This window comes from Siniperca chuatsi, linkage group LG15 (assembly GCF_020085105.1).
Source record: "Siniperca chuatsi isolate FFG_IHB_CAS linkage group LG15, ASM2008510v1, whole genome shotgun sequence".
In the NCBI taxonomy this organism is placed as follows: Eukaryota; Metazoa; Chordata; class Actinopteri; order Centrarchiformes; family Sinipercidae; genus Siniperca; species Siniperca chuatsi.
Genome location: NC_058056.1, coordinates 7,915,992 through 7,937,907, shown reverse-complemented (window position 1 = coordinate 7,937,907; position 21,916 = coordinate 7,915,992). Strand labels below are relative to the sequence as shown.

The following is a 21,916-nucleotide window of genomic DNA, read 5'->3' as shown; positions in this document are numbered from 1 at the left end:
ACTTTAAAGGGGGTTCCCTCGTATCTATTCATACTAGTTTTTTAATTCATCGAAAGTGACACAGAAAGTGTTGGACTATTTTGTGTTACACAGAGTTTTATGTAGGCGGAAGGATACTTCTAAACCTCGTGGCTGATGGCGCTGGGGAAGTTGCGGTTTTGAGAGGCGGATTCTGATTGGACAGAGCAGACCCGCAATATTCTGCACACTGTACAGAGGCCGCTGATTGGCCAGGGCGGATCTGCAATGCGTCAAACCACGGCGCGGCAATGACGGCAGGAGGGAGCGAGTCATCGTTAATGTGTACACTAGTATATCCTGTCTACACGAGTATATCCTGTCTTATGAGTATTATACGAATAGGGCAGGTAAAAACATGCAGGTGATTCACAGGTGAGTTACCAAATGCAGTCGCGAGCCACAGAGGGAGTAAATGAATAAAACGTAGCGCGGATATATTGCCTAAAAAATTAGACTGAATTCCCTATGTTTAAAATGTAATTTTTAACATTAGAAGAGGATTTAAATAAAAAAAAAACCCCAGCAACACATAGTTCAACTCTGTGACATTAGCACTGTTCTCATAATGAAGTTTAAGAAATAACTGAAAGCTAAAACTGACTTTTAAAAAAAAATATCACCACTTGGAAAGTGACAGCTTTCTAAACTTGACACTGCCAGTCTGATCCTTTTCTATTCTTGGTATCTGGGTAAGGTTGTATTTCACCAAGGTGCAGGGATACAATATCACTTAACCTCATTATCATCATCATCATCACCATCATCTGGAGTCTCTTAACCCAGGGCTGTCCAAAGCATTATCAACAAGTTGAAGCATTTGCATTTGAACATTCAAAGTTAAAATTTGACATTCATAACTATTAAATGCTGAGACTTTTTAATAATGTTTCTCATGTATCTCAGTCTTTGTTTACAATTTACTTCATTAGATGCTATCTGGAGTTGCTCTTTACAATCATATCTAATATAAACATTTCATGGAGTTTTAAAATATGACATTTCATTTGAAACACAGGCCTTCAACCTCAGTGTGCATGCACTGTAAGCTGATATGCATAAGCAAACCTACAGGACACGACACATGAATGAGAATCATATATTTATTGACAGTGTCAGGTACTAAAACGCAGTCCTAGTGGTTTGCTGTGAAAATAAAGCATTAGTCAAAGTACAAAGGATGACTCCTTGCCCCTAATTAGATAAGATCTCTGCAACTTCACTGTTTAATACTGCAGCTATGTGTGTGTCAGCATCTGACTTCGTGTGTCTCCTGTTCTTGCCATCAAGTGTGGGTTGGCATGTTGCCAGTAAAGCAATCTCAAGTTCTTGAATGAGATGTGTGTGTTCAGTCCTCCAGTAGTATATCCAGTTCTTCTAATGGCAGTCTTAGTCGGAGTTCTTTCTCTGTCATCAGATCGACAAACTCCTGCAGATGCTCAGGGAACAGCTGCACTGCGTCCATGTACAAACCCTGATCTCACACAAGTGCCATACACATGTGTGCACACACGCGCACACACACACACAGAGATAGAGAGAGAGACAGAGTTAATTTCTCATACATACTATTTAAAAATGAAGTAAACAGTCTGTGTCTCACCTTAGCCCAGGGAATATTCTGTAAGGCCCTGTAGAAGATCCCAGTGGCTTTATCTACCTTCCCTTCTGACACCTACAAATACACACACATACAAACACATTACACACACAGGAGATTACACAAATTAAGTCTTTATAGGCTTGTCTTACTGTGTGTTAGTTCTTATACTTCTATCTCTAAGTCAATATTTGGAAAATGAGAAAGAAATAGGCAGCACTCTAAGGTCAGAGATTAACAAGCAAAATGACATACAGAACAAAATGGGATCTTTAATTGCACACCAAGCTTTTCCCATTACTGAAGTGCACATTTTTGTGTTTGTGAATTTGATTCCTTTGAAAATATTAAAATGAAATAAAATGATACTTTGAAGCTTTGTGATGCTACATTTCTTTTGTCTAAATTAAGTTTAATTGACAGAGATGAATAGGCCTGTACTCGTTTTCTACTAGTCTTACTGGTCAGGTGCTGTGATAGTACCCAACTCAACAAAACTAACCGACATGTGTTATTTTAGCTTAGGTAAAATGATACATTACTACCTCACTACTATCTTAGTTTGACAGATCCTTGATACATATAACTTTTGCAACCGTACCTAAATATTTTTTGCTTTTTGCCATTGTCTATGCATCTATCAGCTTATTGACGAGTTGATTCTGTGAAAGACAAACACCATTTCAAGTGAAGTCTGTAACCATGCTGCAATGAGTGTGATTGCTGCTGAAATGGATTTCTCCTAATTTGTATATTTTTTCCAACTGACTGGTCAAGGATAGGAAATGAGTCAATAGAGTGTCCTCACAAGGGCAGTAAATGTGTGAGTTTGTGCGTGTTATTTGCCATCTCACCAGGAAGTGCATGTACATCCTCCAAAGTAAAGGACAGTGAGAACCCATCTCTGTTGCTAAGGCGCTTTCAAACAGTCCACGGATACGGTTGCTGAGGCCATTCTCTGGCAGGATGGGCAAGGCAGCGTCATGGCAACAAGACCTATAAAGACCATAAAAATATATATTTGCTTTTTTTCCTTTCTTTTTTTTTATTTGACTCAAATCTGGTTTTTATAATTATTAATTAGGTAATGTAGGTCATGTGAATTTTGATACAGAAAAAAGAAAGAAAGAATGGACAAAAATATGATCATGGCATCTTGATTGCATCTTTTGAAGTTGTAACAATGCCTGTTCCCATACAACATGAGTGCAGGATAGCCCCGCACCTACCATCACCTTTTCTGCGCTCACCTCTGAGCAGCGTCCACCAGCTGCTTCCTTTGTTGTTCAGCAACAATGGCAAAGAGGCGTGGCACCACACTGCTGTTGTCTCTGGTTACCGTGTGAAAAAAGCGACGCGCCCGGCCAGCACTATGGTAACGGTTCTCCACCTGAAACACAGGTCACATGAGGGTCATCGTGCCAAAATAAACAGGTACTGATTCGGTACAGAATAAGTGCAAAACGCTGGGGAAAACACATCTAGAGATGGGGCAAGTAGCTGTTACTGAAGCTCATTTCCTGACTGATTTGATTTTAACCCATGATGATTAAAACATTTAATGAGTTTCCTCTTATGAGGAGACCATGGCTTACCTGTACATATATGCTCCAAAGAGGGGCGCAGCTGGGCCAGGTGGAGAGGGCAGAGGTCAGCGTCTGTCTCAGTGTTGCCAGTGGAAACACACTGATGCTGTTGTGGTACCTAAGCAACGCTGCCTGTTGCACTGCTAATGCCTCACACTCAGAGGCTAGTCTGTTAACACAGTGCCTGCTGGTTTGGCTGCAATCAGCTGTGGACTGGCTAGCATTAGTGCTAGCAAGGTTGGCTTCCTCATTACTGTTAAGCTGCTTGTCAAGTGTGCAGTGCAGCTCCTCCATCCTCTCTCTAGCCTGGCTGTAGACGGCGTTGGATGCTTGGATGCCCATTGTGAGGTACTGGAACAGAGCGTAGCAGCCTACCAGGCCTCTTATCCTCAGCTTCTCTCCTAGCAGGTCCTCTTGACCTGGCGGTGGAATGATGAGATGAGAAGTAAGATCAAATTAATGAGAGGTATTCAGACCTGTTAGGAGAACCACAGCTGTTAGTAATAGCATTGACAATAGCTCCGTTTCTATTCAAGTGTCCCAATAAGCCATGACAGTGTGATGGTGAGCCAACATGCACAATAACAGAACCCTGAAACCAAAGGAGCTAAAAGGAATTCAGTCATCATTAGTTTTATTACATATACCTGTGCTTTTCCTACTGTGATATGTCAACTTTTCTTCTGTGAAAAGGGCCTAATCAACTTGGGTCCTGCATTCAAAGGGGGAGGACATTTGCGGGGGAGTTATTTTTTTCTTTAGTTTGCAGTATCATAATGATGTCTCATGTATCGCATAACTAGTTTTAATTAAGTTTTTCCATTGGATTTTACTCCTCCCACCATCTGTAATCTACAAGAAACTGAATGTTTTAGAGCTCCCAGTGATAAACGATGTAAAATGCAAAGTAGAGGCCAGTGGCTACTAGTAGTTTTGTTTATTTCAAAAGTAATTATACCAATATCTTGAATAATAATTAAGTATGCACCAATATGATCTGCTGGATCGCAATCAGCACAGATACCGGATTCAGTGGATTGGGTATAGGCAAGACGTGAACAATCCACAAGAAATACAGTTTCTTTGTCAGCGTCATTATAAAATTCAGTGTTTCTGCTCAGTTACATGTATTCAGTCACAGCTAGCCTCAGTTGCTAAAAACTCAGTTTTTAGCCCCACAGCAATCCCTGGCCTCATGTTATCTTACGTAAAAATGATTCCAATGAGTTTAACACAATGAGATATACAAGTTTTACATTTAGGAAAAAGAGCACCGGTATCGGAACGGTACTTGGTATTGGCAGACACTCTAGGTTGAGGTATTGGAACTGGTATTTGGAGAGAAAAAGTTGGACTGGTGCGTAACTGGTAATAATGACTTATTGTTGAAGGTTGTTGTTTCAAACTAATTACTTCTAATCATACAGTATACTGTATACCTCCATTACTGACCACCATTTTTCAAAGACTACAAGTTTGGATTGATTGACGAAGTATAAAGACAACTAAATAGTCAACTAAATGCCATGGATTACATGTTTTGCACAAGTTTCAAGTCTCTGCAAGTTGATTTTCATGCTGTATATATGCAGTCATGAATTTAAACAAACAGTATGGTATGTTTGGAAAAATGGTCAGCAGTAACGTTGAGTGAACAGGATTTGTAATAAATGGGCTAAAACATACAAAACCACTGATATGTTCCTTTTATAGGACACATGTAGCCCTTCCTTGACAGTTGAAACACACAGAAGTTGTTGATAAAGTAAACCTTTTCTGTTGGCCTGAGGGTTGTGGGGGTTTTGGTCCAGGGCTGACAAGCCGGCAGTCAGAGCCTGTTCATACGACCTCCTGGCTTTCAGGATGGAAACCGGAGAGAGGGACTGGGAGGATGAGGAGGTTCCTTCTGCTAGCCTGGTTAGTACACACACAGCTGGGGACATGGTGACATCAGTTAGTCCTCCTCCTCGCACGCTTGCCCTGTCCTCCACCTCCAGCTCCAGCTGGGCCCACAACAGACACAGCTCACAGAGGGTGGGGCTCCGCAGCCCTTTGGTTCCCCCCATCGCTGTGGCCGTGGAGAAGACTTTGCGAGCCTCGTCGAGGTTGCCCAGCATCCACTCCAGGTGGCCGTACTCCCGCCACAGCACCAACGATGAGCGGTTGTCCGGTTCTTTGAGCAGTTGTTTGGCAACCCGCTTGCTGCTCTTGCCCTGAGAGCGGAGACGCTTTTTGTTGCCGCCACGCAGACAGCGCAAGACCTGACATATGCACACGCAAATACAAATAAGTAAATAATAATAAAAATAAGTTTTGACTTGACTTAACTAAGTTGACCTAAATGCTTTTTCTTATAACTTGGAGTCAGATAAGTCCTACCTTGAGTTTCTGGTACTGCACCCAGCTGAGTGACAGGATGGCTCGGTGGTGGGCAGGAAGAACAGGTTGGACCATATTGAACACACTGGTGACAAACGTCTCGCCCTGCTTCCCAAGCCCCACCCACTTCCTTGTTCCTTGGAGAGTGGTCATGTGACCTACAGAGTTAACCCCGGCATCAGGTATGTCGTAGGAGGTCAGAGGACGCTGGAGTTCATTACCTAGTATGTGACCTGGAGCCAGATTTGTCATCTCAGTTATATGCTTCAATCTGATTGTTCTATTTTAAAAAAACAAATAGGTGTCATTTTTACCCTGAGTGAGCAGAGAAAGGTTCTCAAGCAGCAGGCCAGGCTGACAGGGGGCAGCAGAGAGCGTAGACTCTACGGGCAGCCCCAGGAATGACAAGAAACGGAGAATAAGACGGAGCTGGAGCTCTGGTGAAGACAGACAAATTAGGGACGGGCCGATGTCATCAAACAGCACCTAGAGTTGGAGAGAAAGACAGAGATGAAGTCAAACAAAGGGGTCACATCTATATAGTGTCTTAATTTTAACAATTCGTAAAAGGCTGCCAAAACTACCATACATGAGCACTTTAAACCAGTACCTGTCTGTCCGGGTCCTCGCAGTCCTCTTCTGATTGGCCCTTGGCTTTGTCAGGCCTCCAGGGCAGCCAGTGAGCTGCTTCGCGAGACGACTCCACATCCAACCAGACTGTCTGTCTGGGCTGGCTCCGATCCTTCACCTCCTCCTCGTCCTCTTCCTCCTCCTCCTCTTCCTCTGTGGACACACACACAAACACACACAACCACACACACACACACACACACACACACACACACACACACACGAGAACATGGAGCTCATTTTCATGTTGTTTTTATGATTTTAGCCCACAAATCAATTTAGAGACTATTCCAGGATTTACATCAACACTAAATAAAGTAAAGCCTGCCTCACTTTGCTATAAGGATGTTTGTGTGTGTGTGTGTGTGTGTTTTACCTGCACTGGGCTGCAGCCACCCTCCTCGCTCTTGTTGGAGCATCCAGGCTTTCCAACCTCTGGCCCCCAACTCTCCAACTCTCGCCTCCCCGCTGTCCCAGAACGGCTCAAAGAACTCAACCTGTACACCCACATATAAACATAAATTAACTGGAAGACACAATTTCCTCCTTATTTACATTACTGGAGCACTGGTGTGTGTCCTTGTATTCCTACAATGCCTATAAAAAGTATTTAGTCCCTAATTAGAATTAGAATTTGATACTGAAAAAGACAACTAAAAAAAGACATGTCCAAGTGAAAACAAATCTCTACAAACTGCTATAAATAAAATCATCCTCACAGGGATACAAATACAAGACAAATCATAAAAAGTGAGGACATTTTGCTGGTTTGCTTCATTAAGGAAATAGTTTGACATTTTGGGAAATACACATATTCGCTTTCTAGGCAAGAGTTAGATGAGAAGATCGATACCACTCTCATATCTTCCAGTTTTAAAGGGGCCCTGTGGGGTTTTCTTGTAAACCACCAAAAGTTATTTTAACATTCCGTGTTACTAGCATTGTGTGCATCCTTGAGGTCTCGGTCTATATCCATGTTTGCTAGCTACCAGATACGCGTCGGCTGCAAATCTGTCTGAACGGGAGGGGGACCAGATGCATCTGCCAGAGCAAATAACACATGAGCTTGCAGATTCGTCTGGTTCCCAAGCTATCTGTGTGTGTGTTTACCTGCTGCTTGGTGGACAGTTCTCGTACGCTGTCGGGTTTGTAGAAAGTAAAGTCGATCATGGCCTGAAACAGAGAAATCGCCTTCTCTGAGTGACCAGACTGACGCAGGAAATGACACTGCTGGGTGAAGATATCTGGAGAGAAGGAAAACAACTTTCAATAAGCACTGAGCATACAACCAAAAACGTTTTGTATTGAAACAAATGAGAATATGATGTATCACAAGTTAAGATATCAAGTGTCTGTGTATTTATATGTGTGGACTTCTTGTGACAGAAGCATGTGATAAAACTGGGCTGACTGAGAAACTGAGCAGGGTAACTGAATATGAAACTGTTATACACGAATCAGTCCGGTCAGAGTAGAAAAAAACTGGGACAATGAAGGCAAAACAAAATCTCTGTTACCCAACATATCCTCCTCAATCCCTGGCAGGGCCGGGTGAGAGACCATGCTGCCGTCACACACAGCACTGAGCGTGCTTAGACACTTTCCGTAGGCAGAGTTGACCTTTGACACAGTGAAGTTGCTGAAGTAGCTCTGAGTGAACAGCAGATACTCCCTCCACAAGGGGGCGCTGTTTGGGTGGAGAAACACCTGAAATATAATGAATAAAACCTTGTTTGTTAGCCTTGTTAGACTATAAGGTTTGGTATACAGATATGCTCATAGGTCAGCGACAAAAAGTAGCAATATAAATCAAAGCATTCAATACATGGCTATAGAAAGGGATTCATTTCACAACTCACTCTTGTCCACAAAAGAAATAAACCATCTCTGTAATTGCACCTTAACTGTGCAGCGCTGCATGTAGTCAAAATACAAAAGCACTGAGTGAGTTATACAGATAAGGACTGTAGACTGACCAGCTTCTTCCACTCTTTAGCCAGGAGTGAGGGCTCCCAGAGCTCTTGGCAGATCCTGAGCCTCTCCAGCTGCAGAGCTATGCAGCTGGGGTTGGTGGCCACTGCGCGCTCTGCGATGCTCAGCTTTTTCTCCAGGACCGCTCGGTGAGAAGACTTACGACGCTCGGCCGAATCGCTGCCCTGTCGCTCCTCCTCGCCTCCAAACACTGTTGCGCTCAGCTCATCCTATAAAGGGAGAGGAGATGACAACGTTTCAAAGTAATGCTGTATAGGACTGACTTATATGTTGAAAAGCAATAAACAGGAAGCGTTCAGATAAATGATTGGTTTGCTGATTATTATAGGCTGATAATATATGTCACTGGTGTCATATGTACATATTGGTATCACCAAAAGCTTGTCCATAATAGCTAAATGACAATGAAGCCGGCCACAAAAGTGAATTCCCTAGTTTTGCTTTACATAGATTATCCAGAAGAACGCACGGTTATAAAAAAGAGGGCACATCCATCCATTTGATTTAACGCCCACCATGTGTGACAGTCTACAGTTTTACAGTTTTAACATGTACAAACTTTAGTTAGTTTTCAATTTATCTTTCAAATTTGAACTTTATTGTCCCCCAGGGAAAATTTATCTTGCAGCCTTGGGCTGTAGCCAGTGGCTTCTCAGTTCAGTCACCTGTTGCAGGGCATCCATCATTTTGAGATATGTACATATAATGTGATGTTTGTTTTGTTTGAGTAACGTTTGCTAAAAACCAACTGCTTTGGGAAACTACTAAGCCTTTTTTTTAAAGAATGGAAAATATATAGATTTTCCTGACCTATTTTTTAAAGAAATTAGTTTAGTAGAAATTTAGTAGAAATGAATGGTCTTAGGCCTGAGTGCCACAGACAGAGACTTGAGACAAGTGAAGCAGAATAAAGCAGGAGTCTATATAGTAACAAAAGTAGAGTATTCATACCTGGTATCGTATGAATTTTATCCATAGCTGTGTGTCTGCTGGCTGCTCTCTAAGGCGCCTGTTAAACTCTTCAGTCCTCCCGGTCAAAAGCACTGCACTCTGCCCTGTCTGTATGTCCTGCTTCTGCTGCTCTGTATGGTCCTGCTGTCCCTTCCCCTGCAGCCAGAGCGCCGTGGAGGAGTCATACACACCGAGGGGATTTACTGATGATGTCTGCACTCTGTCACCTGGGTTGACACATTCAAGGTTTGGCGTTAGATGTGAGGATTAAAATGAAAAGATAAAAATGGTATGCGCCAGAGATCTCTGACACAGAAAAAGTGCACTCAAAGCCTGAAATGTTCTTGATACAATATTGTAGTGTTCAATATTGTACATTTCACACTTCATAGGTCGACTAAAGCCATTATTCTAATTCCCAAAATCAGGTCAGCCTTACTTTGGGTATTTTTACCGATCACCTGTTAATAATGTGAGAGTTTAAAACTTGAATTCCTTTCTTCCTGCTACAATTAGGGCTACTGAAATAATTTACACTGTTGATATGTTTGAGTCTGTGTACATCAAATCGGTAAATGCAACTTCAGTCTTGCTTTGTGTGTGACCAACTTTAGAATGACATGGACTAAACTGTATATTCAACATTTTTCATATAGAAATAACAGCACCGGCTGAGGTTTTTGCTTGATTTTCTTGAGGTTGTAAAGTCTGCCTCTTCACCGCCTGTTGTGGCTAAATCTCTTACCCGCCTCTCCTCCTTTGTTCCCCTCTTTGTCACCCAGTGGGAGGAAGGAGGTGGGGCTGATGGCACCACTGCACTCAGGAATCGTTGGTAATGTAGGAATAGGGGGCTCGGACCTCAGCAGCTGGCGACTGACCGCAGAGAAGTATCTGTCTGCTCCTTTTTTCTTGTCCCCGCCTTTCTGTTTCTTATTTGACTCTGACTCCTCCCAGCTGACTCCCTGTCTGCGGGGGTCCAGACCCAAGGACGAGCTGCCTTTCCTCTTATACCTGGAACACACAGAGAGTTTAAAAATTATCTATAAAATGATAACCCACTACATTTTTATCTAAGTAAACACCTGTTTTGCTACTGTAGTCTTACCTACTTCCAGTATATGGAAGCTTGTATGTTTACACACACTTTTTCCCCAAGCTCAACGATGCGTTTAATGTCTTTGATTTGTAATAAACTGTAGAGCCAGGTAGTTAGCATGAGCAGAGATAGTAACTAAGACAGACACTCATCACAGTCTTCATCAAATGAAAAAAGTCCAAGGAGAAAGATGTCACAGCACTGCCCTCATGGTGCAGTGTATGTATGTGTGTGTGTTACCTGGCTACGTCTCCTCTGTACAGGGACTTGTACGTCCAGTTGGCTGCGTCTGCTTTACGGTCCACGCAGAACGGCTGCTCTGTGGGCGACTGGAGGTCATCCAACCAGGAGAAATGACTTGCTAACGGAGCAGCCTGGGGCCTGCATGGAAACACACCAACCATAAATACAGGGCAGAAGTAAGCCAGTGCTATTGTGTATACAATTAAGAGCGTAAGCATGTGTGATGTACATGTGTGTGTCTATACCCATCTGCCTCTTCTTCCCTTTTGAGGTCACTGGGGTAAATGGTTTCAGAGTCAGATCCACTGCTGTCCGAATACCTCCCACTCTTTTTGTGTTTTTTCTTCCTTTTCCTCTTCTTTTCACTCTTCTTTTTCTTCTTTTTGGGTGGCACGTTACCCTCTTCCTCCTCTGACTTCTCCTCCGCAGAGCTCACCTCTCTGCCTGCCCTGAGGATTATTCAAACACATTCAAACTAAACACCTGCCTCAAGCAAAATCAAAGACTTATTTTACAAATTTTCAAGTACTACTAAGTAAATACTTGTACTAGAAAAGTTACAGAATAACTTATTATAATAAATATATATAATAATACATTACAAGAGTTGCAGAGTGCTTTACAGTGAAGAAAAACAGATGCAAGTAAGAAGAATAAGAATCTAGAAACATGAAAAACATAAGGAGAAATGTATGATAAAAAAATTGAATAAAACAACGGCATACAAGCAACAGTAAAACACTGACAATGGCTTTCTTATGAAAACAAATTTTAAGAGGAATTTTAAAAGATGCTACAAACTACAAAGTTGCATGCTTGAGCACGCTAAGTAGAATGTCCAGTATTTTGTCTGCAAGCAAAGAAACTCGCTTTCGTTTTTGATTTGTACCTTGATTCCTTCTCGGTCTTCTCAAAAAAACGACTGTGAAGAGAGAGGGCATCTCCGGTCTGAAAACTCTTATTTTTCAGCCAGTCTAATTCTAAAAGAGAGAGAGAGTGGACAAAAAAAAAACAAAACAAAAGAGCTATTCAGTAATCAGGAGAAGGATTGAGAGATCATCATGGTGATTATCACTCACTTAGACGTGCCTACACTGCCACAGAGGATCAGGAACCCGGATAATGTTAGAATCATGTCTACATGGAGCTGAATAACCAGGTTTGTTCCATGTAAAGGTCATGTCCCAAAGATTCTAAAAACCAACAAGACTCAACAACAGCATACCAGAGTGCATGTAAACATGCTCATTAACTAAAGTCATAGTGATGACAACAGGATCATGTTTCCCTTAAAACTTAAAAATATCACAATATATGGAGGGGAATGTAATCACCACCAACAATACAAACAAAAACAACTAGACACCAGAGTGGTAATTGTAATGCCTCGGTTATTAGCAGAAACATAAACCTGGTAGAATATCAGGCTTATTGACAACAATAAATCGCCAGTTTTTCGTTAAGTGTCATGCTCTCTCCATTCAAAGAATAGGTTATTCTTATTTGCTTGGTCTATTGCGCGAATGTGACACTAGCATCATATATGAGGCAAACAAATAGTCAGACGGTAACCTGGCTGTCTGAAGAAACCGTGTGGCGGAATGTAAACGTGTAGTTAAGCTAACGCTAAGGTCTGTCATTCAGCTTCAGCGACAGGCAGACGTTGGACAGCTAATATCAGCTAGCTCGTGGTTCAACAGGTTTATCTCCTCAAAATAATGACAGCAGAGTATTGAGGCGAATAGCATACGATATAAAAACGGGTGCTACATGAAGGAGTGATCACCTTTGGACGAATCTTCAACTTTGTTACTCTCGACTTCTGCAAAAGCTGGAAACAGAGCCATGATGGTATGTCGCATATAAACAGTCGCAGGGATATGACGTCACGTGACGGCCGGTTTACTAAAATAAAACGACCAATTTATTACCCAGAGGGCATTTTTTATTTACAAAAGTCGTTTTTCTAAAAGATAAGAAATATTTTCTCTTTTCCTTCATGGTTTTTTATAAACTCTCTAAAACAGAGTATATGCGCAATTAAGATATTATAAATACATTTCTGAAAATATTTGACTGTATTTTATTTAATATTTTTTCTTGTTCATTGTTCTTGTCCTTTATATCTTATATTTCTTTTCTTATAGGTTGATTGTACTTTCCATTTACAATGTTTAACACTTTAATTGTGATGAAATTGAAATGTGTGTGTTTTTCTGATAATCAGAAATATCTTCAGCACTAACAAACAAGATGAGAGAAGTTTCTTTCAAGTTGCTCCACACGGTTTATCCACAAAAATGCTTCCTCCAAACACTAAAATAGGACATCAACACATTCTTTGATGAATGCTCAGAGATAATCCTCCACCTGTTTTGTTATTTGGTACCTTATGTGCACACAGAAAGTCTGGTCTGATTACATGTTTATCTCATCTTACATCTACAATAAGTTTCTGTTTACCTTTAAAGATGTAATGTTTGGTTGTCAGAATTTTCAGAATGATCTTAAAAAATGTTTTTAATTCTAAATCTTATTTTTATTCTTGACAAATATCATATTCATGAATTGTTTATTGCATTTAAAAATACACTGACGCTTTCCATAGATTATTTTATGATCTCTTCCAATCCCTAATTGTATTCTTTTTAAATGTATTCTATAGGATATGTGCCTTAAACTCTGTTTATGTTATTTAACCCCGGCTCTGTTTGTTGTTTGTATGAAAACTATCAGATAAAGTTGTGGAAAACTGCTGCTTTGAATACTGGGAATTCACAATTACACAAAATAAAATGGAAGAAATGGTTTCATTATGAAAAGCAAACATACTGTATATGTCTGAACTCAAGACATAATAATTCTATCTCTCTATTCTGCCTGGTTTTTCCTGGTTTTTGACTTTTATCTTAACCTGTCTGCCTTTGAATCATGCTCAGCGTGTTCAAGTTTTTTTCTGAGTCATTACATCATTTTTGCACTTGCTTATAATGTAACAAATATTGTATCTTCAGGTTGTTTATTTTTTTCAAGATGACAATAAAAAACTCAAATATTAAAAACAAAACTCCAAAATTCACGACCCCTGCCTGTTCTTTCATAAGTGTAAAAGCATTGTAAGTGTGTTATAATGGAGCCATGTGTTAGTTATGGGGATTAGGCCATACTACAACTTAAAGAAAGAGAAGAAGAATCTGAATCGAATGGAGGAGAAAGAAGTCTGGTGGCTAATGGGATCCCAGAAAACTGCAGAGGTGCAGCCAGATGTGGGTCTCTCAGTGCAGGTAAGTAGGGTTAGGACTGACAGGGAAACAAATACATTCAGCTGCCATGATTGTTGTTTCCATTAAATGTGGAAGTATTTCTTAGAACTTGTGATCTGTGTGTTGGAATTTTATATTTGCTGCAAAAATATGGTGCTTGAGCTTCCATGAGAAGGCTTGGAATTTTGCACATTTTTTTTTACAATTACAAATGAGTCCAGGCTTTTTAGTGTTACATGCTCATGACAAGTACTTGTCTTTACTGTGTACAGGGAGACCATCATCTCCTGCAGTCTGGCTTTCAGAGTAATAATACTTGTACTTATTAGGACAGATACACACAAAGAACAGACACAAAATCAGCATGTACAAAATGTATATATTATACATAATACACAGTGGTCAGGACAGTACAGAGGGCTTCACAGTGGTCCAGATGGTGGAGAGGGCTTCAATACAATTTTTCCATGGTTCTGTGTTCCAGGATGCCTGTCAGTGATTACAGTGTTGGTGGAGACACCTTTGACCTCTAGGTAGGTAAGACTCAAAACTCTCCTTCTCCATTCTCTGACTGTTTCCCACTTCATTACTCTGCAAAATGAAAATATTCTAGCACGTATTTGCTACTTAAAGATTTATGTACACATATTCTTTACAGCCGCAGCCCTGTTTTTAGCAGCGATGCCAACTAGGATCTACTATTCTCGCCTTACCCAGTGTGTCAGCTCTTATGTCTCCATCCAGCGCCATGTTACCAGCTGCTGTGGTCTGTTGGATAAGCGCAACCTGATTTATAGGTCAGTTCCAGGTCACAGTTAGAAACAGTTGTTTGTAGTGCTTGTGGTATAGTTAGACTGATGCCTTTCAGGTTGAAGGCTCTCATGAACCATTGAGACAAAAACGAATTAAGCTTAAGTGCTTGAGTTCTTGATTCAGAGGACTATAGTATTCTTGAGTGACACGCACCCTCAGCAGCTTGTAAGAAGATCCGGTGAACAGCACAGCAGCAGCAAGCCGAGTATTAACAGCTGGGATACTGTTCATATACGATATACGATTTGAAAGGGCATAAGACAAGGTTGCAACAGTTCTGCTTTATTATTTATAATGTTTGCTGAATTATTATCTATTTTGATTAAGAATAATTGCACTAAAGGTATAAAAAAAATAGGGTAATACAATATTATTATAAGCCAACATGCAGACGATACAACATTTCTAAAATTCCCATAGGTATTTAAATTGAATTTAAATAAGTGTGAACTGTTGGCTTTACATGACCAACCATTGCACTCAATTTGCAAAGGTTAAAACAGAAATTAAGTACTCAGGTATTTCACCAGGAATAGAGAAGCAAGAGAAAAAGAAAATATTCCTGAAAACATTAATAAATGTAAAACAATGTTTGAATTTAGCTTTATCTACAAGAACAAATCCCAGCGCATTAGAAGAGAAGACATGGTTGAAAGTACTGAAGAGGGCAGAGTGATTGCCATAGATTTCTGTTATGAAGGGTGTTATAAAGTTAAAGAGGCTTGTGCTTTTCTCCCCTTTCACTAGACCCTGCTCCCCAACATTAACAGTGTTTTTATTGTCTGCTTTATTATTAATTTCAGTCCAATGTTTCAGTTTATCTGCTAAATTATCACTCTGGTTACATAAATAACACAGGCATGTTTAATTTGTTTGTGTTATTGATGTTTCATAGGATGATGATCTGTTCACCCTATTGTGTGTGTGTGTGTATGTGTGTGTGATGTCATTCTGCCTGGGATGTTGGGGTAGATCAGCTGCTCAATCAGGGATAGTAAAAACAGGTTTGCATCATTATGTCCTCTTAGCAGGGAGGGGCTGGTCACTGTTAAGATGTAGGAGGATAGGTAAAAACAGTTCTGCAGTAAATCACATTCTATTACATTTGGTGCGCTCATTGGTATGTATGGGTGCCCATAGGTAAAGTGTGTAGTCAGCAGTAACTAAGAAATCTTACATTAATGTTTTGTTAATTATGTTCTTTGATTGTGATGCTTGCTCTCTGTTTAGCTCACCCTATCCTTGCCCGGGCAGGTGGTAGGTTCCCGTTAGGTGAGGCTGAGCTGGTCATAGGCCATACGCTGGAGTAGTGGGAGGAAGGAGTTGGCAGCTTGCTGTGAGGCTGCAGCTTTCGTTAGTTTTTTGTTCTTTTTGCTTTAGCTTAATTTAGTTTGGTGCATTTCCAGGGTTCCATTATTGCCTCTGTTTCTTTAATATTTGTGTTAATAAATTCCTTTTTTGCACTTACTCCTGCTTATCGACTTGCTTCTTCATCTTCCCTTTTAAAGTTTTCCAGTGCCAAGCAACGTCATCTGCCCTTTGTATGCGGTGGCGAGGCTGCAAGGCTGCATTTCTTCATTCTGCTTAAACTCCATCCCCAATGTAAAAATTTCTGAAATATGGGAGGAATAGAATTTTGTGTTTTGATTATGATTTATAAACTACCTGTGAAACTGTCAGACTTTCACTTTTCACAGACTTTCAAGTTCTCATTTATTGGAACTTAATACAGCATATAAGGTTAACCTTACACTACATGATACACTAATGTGGAACAACAGGTAGGTACGTACTCAGAAATCATTGTTCTGAGGGGCTTGGATTGAATGAGGAATGTGGTCTGTGACACATTTAATGGACACATTTGGAAAATTAGTACAATATGGAGAATTTTGTGATTAAATTTGAAACTGTTTTGTAAGAGAATATACAGTAATAAAGTGATAAAAAACCATCCCAATTCCCCTTAAAACAATGGCTCAATAGGCTTTGTTGCACTCTATTGTATCAGATCTGAGGCCGCTCTTGGAGATCAGTTCACTAATACATTTATTGGAAATGTTTTAGTATTATCCTAATCAACTGAGAAAAAAAATATGTTCTCCAAGAATATAAAGACAAAGAGAAAATAAGAAAATGATATTTGTCTAATGAATTCTTGCATAAAAAGATTCAGTTGGGATAATGCTACCTATGGGTTTTGGGATAAAGATACTGAGACTGTAGAGCATATTTTCTTCCAGTATGAATTAGTGAAGTATCTCTGGCTTTCTTTTCAGAGCTGGTTTTAATCTACAGATATGATGCTGCACACACTGAATGTAGACTAGTGTCTGTTAAAGCTGGAGTATTTATGAAGGCGAAAAGCTTGGAATTCGTTTTGAATAATTTAATTTTGTTTGGTAAACATTTTATTAATAGATGTGAATATCTAAAGGTCAGGCCCCACAACAGATTGAATAATGAACTGAAAACTACCAGCAAAATCCCTTGTTGAGGAAACGCCCTTGTGCATCAGGTGGGCTGAGCATGTTATAACAATTATTTATTCATTGCTCTTCTTCCACAGGGACCTACGGTGTAGGATTAGTCTGATAGCCTACTTGTCGCTTAATAAATATGAAATGACACTACTGTTTTTTGTTGATCACAACACAGCAAGACGGTGGGGAAAGTAAAGTTTGTAAAATGAAAAAGTAACATTTTTGGTAGCCTATGTGTTAATTACAGATGATCGTCTATCACCTCAATGCTGCCTATCTTTTCTATTACCTTTCTTATTTTGAGCTGCAGGCACGGGTTCATGTATTAGAGCTCATGGCCAAGAAGAAAATAATTGTAAGATTTTATTGTTGGGTTTTCATTAAAACTTGCATGCGCGCAAAAGTGAACACGCACAAAGCAGTTTTTAGGCGTGTCGCTGCTGAAACGCCGTTGTGTATTAAATTCTATTTTGTGTTACCAAAGCAACGGATCTCCCGTAACACTATCCAATGAAAACTCGAAACCATGTTTTCTAGACCAATGAGATGTGTGGTGTGGTTTGACTGACATTTAGTTGGTCCAATTGCGTGTATTGGCCATCTGTTGGTGGTAATGCTCCTACCTTCTCAGGTTAGTCCGTTGCTGGAGTGCTAAAGGGGTAACAACTTTGTCTGTGTCGGTCATTCAGAAGTTTTAAATTTCGACCAAAATGAGGGAAATCGTACACCTGCAGGCAGGCCAGTGTGGGAACCAAATTGGAGCCAAGGTTAGAATAGCTTTGGTTTAAAAGTGAAGTCTCAAAACTGAAAAAGAGCGTGAATGTTACATTTGGTTTGGGCGGGCTGATAAATGAGCTTAACTTACTTAGCAACAAAGCTAATGATAGCCGTGGTGTCCATACCGCCGATGGGTTTGTCTCGCAAGGGTAAGTCATGCTAGTTAGCCAGCTAATTTAACCGTTATTCTTTCTTCTCTTTTTCCGCTTCTAGTTCTGGGAGGTGATAAGTGACGAACATGGCATCGACCCGTCCGGGACATACCATGGGGACAGCGACCTGCAGCTGGAACGAATCAACGTGTATTACAACGAGGCAACAGGTTAACTTCAATTTGCTAAGGGTTCCGAGCTACAGAGTTAGATTATCTCATTTCTAAGGGAGCCAAGGTAATTAAACACCACCCGAAAGGCTTGTTAGTACCGTAGCCATCCAGCAGGGGGGCCCGTATCCCGCTAGAAGCCACTAGAAATCAGTCTTGAAGCCAGTGGGCCATGTTTGACTCTTCTGCCTAGTTACTGTCGCCCCGTTTCCATGAGACAACAAAACAACAAACCTCCAGCTAACGAAAATATCCCAAACAAATATGAGAGCGTTAGCGTTACCTTATTGTAATACAGAGCATATATATATATATATAAGCAGTTTATGTTTTGTTTAATTTTGTGAAGGTGGCATTATAGTAGAACATGTAACGCTAAATCAACACCTTTCTGACCCAATATCAAATTAAAAACAATTCATAAACCTATTTTGCATATAGGTTTTGTGCTTTCTTAGTTTTTAGTTTTTTCTAAGCACACCTGGCTGCATAGACATCCCATCCAAACTATAATAATAATAATAATTTATAGTTAATGTCCTAGCTCAGAGTTTTAGTTGTCATTTCACTCTGCTTTTCAAATCAGTAAAATGAGAAAGTGCTGAAAGTGTTGGCCTACAAGAGGCTTTTTTGGTCAACATTTCAAAAGACAAAGTATTTAAAGCTTACTAACAAAAAGGAGAAAAGTGAGCAGGGCTTTACCTGAGTAATTGTTTCAGCACTGTTTTGTGAAAATTGTTTTATATCTTTCAATAATTTGTCCACCTGTGTTTTCATCTCCAGGTGGCAAGTATGTCCCTCGTGCAGTGCTGGTGGACTTGGAGCCAGGCACAATGGACTCTGTGAGGTCTGGTCCCTTTGGCCAAATCTTTAGACCAGACAACTTTGTCTTTGGTGAGAATTTAAATGTGAATAATATATAATAATATAATATTACAAGCATCGAGAGTCACTCTTATTTTACAGCTGTAAAGTAAGTAGTTTTCCACAGTCCTGCATGAGTAAAGGAGCCAGTCTCTTTCAGTAATGCACTGCTCACTGCAAGTAAAGTGTGTTTGACTTTGCAAGTACAATGAAGTCACATTCCAAGAAGAATTAGATCCAGGAGGTTTTGACACCACAGCTGTGATAGATTTCTGTATGTGCATGGAACACAGGCCAGAGCGGAGCAGGTAATAACTGGGCTAAAGGCCACTACACTGAGGGAGCCGAGCTGGTGGACTCGGTCCTGGATGTGGTGAGAAAGGAGGCAGAGAGCTGCGACTGCCTCCAGGGCTTCCAGCTCACACACTCCCTGGGAGGAGGCACCGGCTCCGGCATGGGCACGCTGCTCATCAGCAAAATCCGAGAGGAGTATCCAGACCGCATCATGAACACTTTCAGCGTGGTGCCTTCACCCAAGGTTCATATAATACATGAAAATACTTAAAATTAAATATTTGTCCCTCCACATGCTTTTCTGTGCTTTAATGCTGTTCCTTCTTCCTTCCTTTCTCGCCTCTTTCCCTTCACTCTCCCACTCCAGGTGTCAGACACAGTGGTGGAGCCATACAATGCCACCCTTTCTGTCCACCAGCTGGTCGAGAACACAGATGAGACCTACTGCATTGATAATGAGGCCCTGTATGACATCTGCTTTCGCACGCTGAAGCTCACCACGCCCACCTACGGCGACCTTAACCACCTCGTCTCAGCCACCATGAGCGGGGTGACCACCTGCCTGCGCTTCCCCGGACAGCTCAACGCTGATTTGAGGAAACTGGCCGTCAACATGGTGCCCTTCCCCAGGCTGCACTTCTTCATGCCAGGCTTTGCCCCCCTGACCAGCCGCGGCAGCCAGCAGTACAGGTAGAGAGGCCGGAGTCTGCTTTTTAGAAACTGTATCGATTCAAAATCCGCAGCTCTTAGCTGCATGTCGTCCTCTCTCTCTTTCCTGTCCATCTTTGCAGCTGTCACTATCCAATAAAGGCAAAAGTGCCGAAAAAACTACTGTTTTTAAAAAGAAAGTTGCATTTTAATGCATTTGAAATAATCCTTGTTGAATCGTCTGTCTTTTTCCAGGGCATTGACAGTTCCTGAACTCACCCAGCAGATGTTCGATGCCAAAAACATGATGGCAGCTTGCGACCCACGCCACGGGCGCTACCTAACAGTCGCCGCCATCTTCCGAGGCCGCATGTCCATGAAGGAGGTGGATGAGCAGATGCTGAACGTGCAGAACAAGAACAGCAGCTACTTTGTGGAGTGGATCCCCAACAATGTCAAGACAGCTGTCTGCGACATCCCACCCCGTGGCCTCAAGATGGCCGCCACCTTTATTGGCAACAGCACAGCCATTCAGGAGCTGTTCAAGCGCATCTCGGAGCAGTTCACTGCCATGTTCCGCCGCAAGGCCTTCCTCCACTGGTGAGTAAAAGAAGACTGATGTCAGGACAGTGGGGAGAAATCCCTGTACTTGTACTGACCCAGAATTCATACATTAACATATATTTTCATGCATGTCATAATACAAAACGTTTTACCGCTAGCCTTAAGCTAATTTGTCAAAATACATGTAAGTAAGTATTTACTTGTTTCAGGTACACGGGCGAGGGCATGGATGAGATGGAGTTCACGGAGGCTGAAAGCAACATGAATGACCTGGTGTCCGAGTACCAACAGTACCAGGACGCCACTGCTGAGGAAGAGGGCGAGTTTGAGGAGGAGGGCGAAGAGGACATGGCCTAGACACCTACCATGACCTTTTTCCTACTATGCACAGTTAGGGCTGGGCGACATGGTTCAAATCATGGTCGCATTATTGATGCTTGAAGCAATAGTTAAAATCAATAATTTGGACAACAAAAATTACACAATAATTATGTAATAATTCCACTGAAAGTTGTCAAATGATAACATTGAATTCTTGTCCAGCCTTAGCAGGAGTGCAAAGGATTTCTCCAGCCTTGGTTTTTACATGTTGTCTGTTCTGTTTTCACACTGTTTTTGTTGTCTGCAATCCTCTTCTTCCTTCGTGTTTTGGATATGAATGTTTTTAACCTCTCCTGTTCTCTCTCTGTTTAGAGGGTATCACCTAAACATCAGGGGCAAATATGCAAAATTCAGCATCTGTCATCATGTATTCACATGGGAAAACAAAAACATGGAACATGCTGTTAAAATTGTAAGGAGCTTTTGGGCAATCAACTGCACAAACAGGTAATGGTTAACATTACTTCCCTGGTATATATAAGGGTCAGGAAATACCATTTCTCATCACATTTCAAAATCCACAGACTACTGACTGTACGGTATGTCACGGATCAATTTGGCTCCTAATATTACAGCTCTGTCTATTCATAGCAGGCACCTGTTGTCTGTTGTGTTGTGAAATCATTGTAAGTGATCACTCTGTGTCCAGTCTTAGTCTTTTTCAACCTGCAGGTTTAAAATGTATTTGTGACAAAAGAAAATGTAACACTGACCAGATCAAGGCTGAATTTGACACCTACCCTGTTTGATATGAAATGTCAAATGTTTTGGCAGAAAGAAATAATTTCATTTTCTGAAGTAGAAGAAAACTTGAAAATGCACTGAAAGCTATGAATAGTGTCAGAAACTGGTCACTGCTACATTATTTTTTAGTGTGCTTGTTCTAGGATGTTATTGACATCGAAGGTATAGCTGGATTTTAATAAAGATTTTATTTGAACGCTGCGTAGATTACTACTACTTTTGTCTACTTATAAATATGACTGACCTGAACTTTATCATTGGAGATGGG

The 21,916-nt window shown here is 40.9% G+C and overlaps 2 protein-coding genes and 1 long non-coding RNA gene across 5 annotated transcripts; 1 reads left to right on the top strand and 2 right to left on the bottom strand.

The window, feature by feature from the left end:
- Window positions 1-1,107: 1,107 nt before the first annotated feature.
- nrde2 (NRDE-2, necessary for RNA interference, domain containing) lies at window positions 1,108-12,380 on the bottom strand. Its single transcript, XM_044166998.1, has 19 exons — window positions 12,282-12,380; window positions 11,385-11,475; window positions 10,741-10,944; window positions 10,493-10,633; window positions 9,902-10,167; window positions 9,157-9,383; window positions 8,190-8,414; window positions 7,731-7,920; window positions 7,324-7,457; window positions 6,590-6,710; window positions 6,194-6,366; window positions 5,898-6,069; window positions 5,584-5,816; window positions 4,976-5,465; window positions 3,214-3,623; window positions 2,869-3,008; window positions 2,473-2,614; window positions 1,622-1,693; window positions 1,108-1,492 (listed from the first exon to the last, which is right to left on the bottom strand). The coding sequence occupies exons 1-19, from the start codon at window positions 12,355-12,357 to the stop codon at window positions 1,367-1,369; spliced, it is 3,633 nt and encodes a 1,210-aa protein (XP_044022933.1). The 5' UTR covers window positions 12,358-12,380; the 3' UTR covers window positions 1,108-1,366.
- A 1,787-nt stretch (window positions 12,381-14,167) lies between these two features.
- On the bottom strand, window positions 14,168-18,029 carry LOC122862359. Of its 3 annotated transcripts, none has more exons than XR_006374677.1 (3): window positions 17,920-18,029; window positions 15,807-16,183; window positions 14,168-15,616 (listed from the first exon to the last, which is right to left on the bottom strand). It is a non-coding gene; the product is annotated as an uncharacterized LOC122862359 (long non-coding RNA). The 3 variants fall into 3 exon arrangements; XR_006374676.1 differs by lacking the exon at window positions 17,920-18,029 and adding an exon at window positions 17,344-17,534; XR_006374678.1 differs by lacking the exon at window positions 17,920-18,029 and having other exon boundaries at window positions 14,168-14,349; window positions 14,472-15,616; window positions 15,807-16,471.
- LOC122862355 (tubulin beta-4B chain) lies at window positions 17,661-21,849 on the top strand. The gene is made up of 7 exons (XM_044167809.1): window positions 17,661-17,821; window positions 18,045-18,153; window positions 18,937-19,047; window positions 19,311-19,555; window positions 19,679-20,001; window positions 20,215-20,559; window positions 20,733-21,849. The coding sequence occupies exons 1-7, from the start codon at window positions 17,765-17,767 to the stop codon at window positions 20,878-20,880; spliced, it is 1,338 nt and encodes a 445-aa protein (XP_044023744.1). The 5' UTR covers window positions 17,661-17,764; the 3' UTR covers window positions 20,881-21,849.
- Window positions 21,850-21,916: the final 67 nt, after the last annotated feature.

Excerpts from the sequence above, each read along its gene's own strand:
- nrde2 (XM_044166998.1), bottom strand. The coding sequence starts at position 12,357 with ATGCGACATACCATCATGGCTCTGTTTCCAGCTTTTGCAGAAGTCGAG. Across the intron at positions 5,817-5,897 it reads CCTTTCTCTGCTCACTCAGG|GTCACATACTAGGTAATGAA; the intron begins GTAAAAATGACA and ends ATCTGGCTCCAG. Across the intron at positions 3,624-4,975 it reads CCCTCAGGCCAACAGAAAAG|GTCAAGAGGACCTGCTAGGA; the intron begins GTTTACTTTATC and ends TTCCACCGCCAG.
- LOC122862355 (XM_044167809.1), top strand. The coding sequence starts at position 17,765 with ATGAGGGAAATCGTACACCTGCAGGCAGGCCAGTGTGGGAACCAAATT. Across the intron at positions 19,556-19,678 it reads GCGTGGTGCCTTCACCCAAG|GTGTCAGACACAGTGGTGGA; the intron begins GTTCATATAATA and ends CTCCCACTCCAG. Across the intron at positions 20,002-20,214 it reads CGCGGCAGCCAGCAGTACAG|GGCATTGACAGTTCCTGAAC; the intron begins GTAGAGAGGCCG and ends GTCTTTTTCCAG.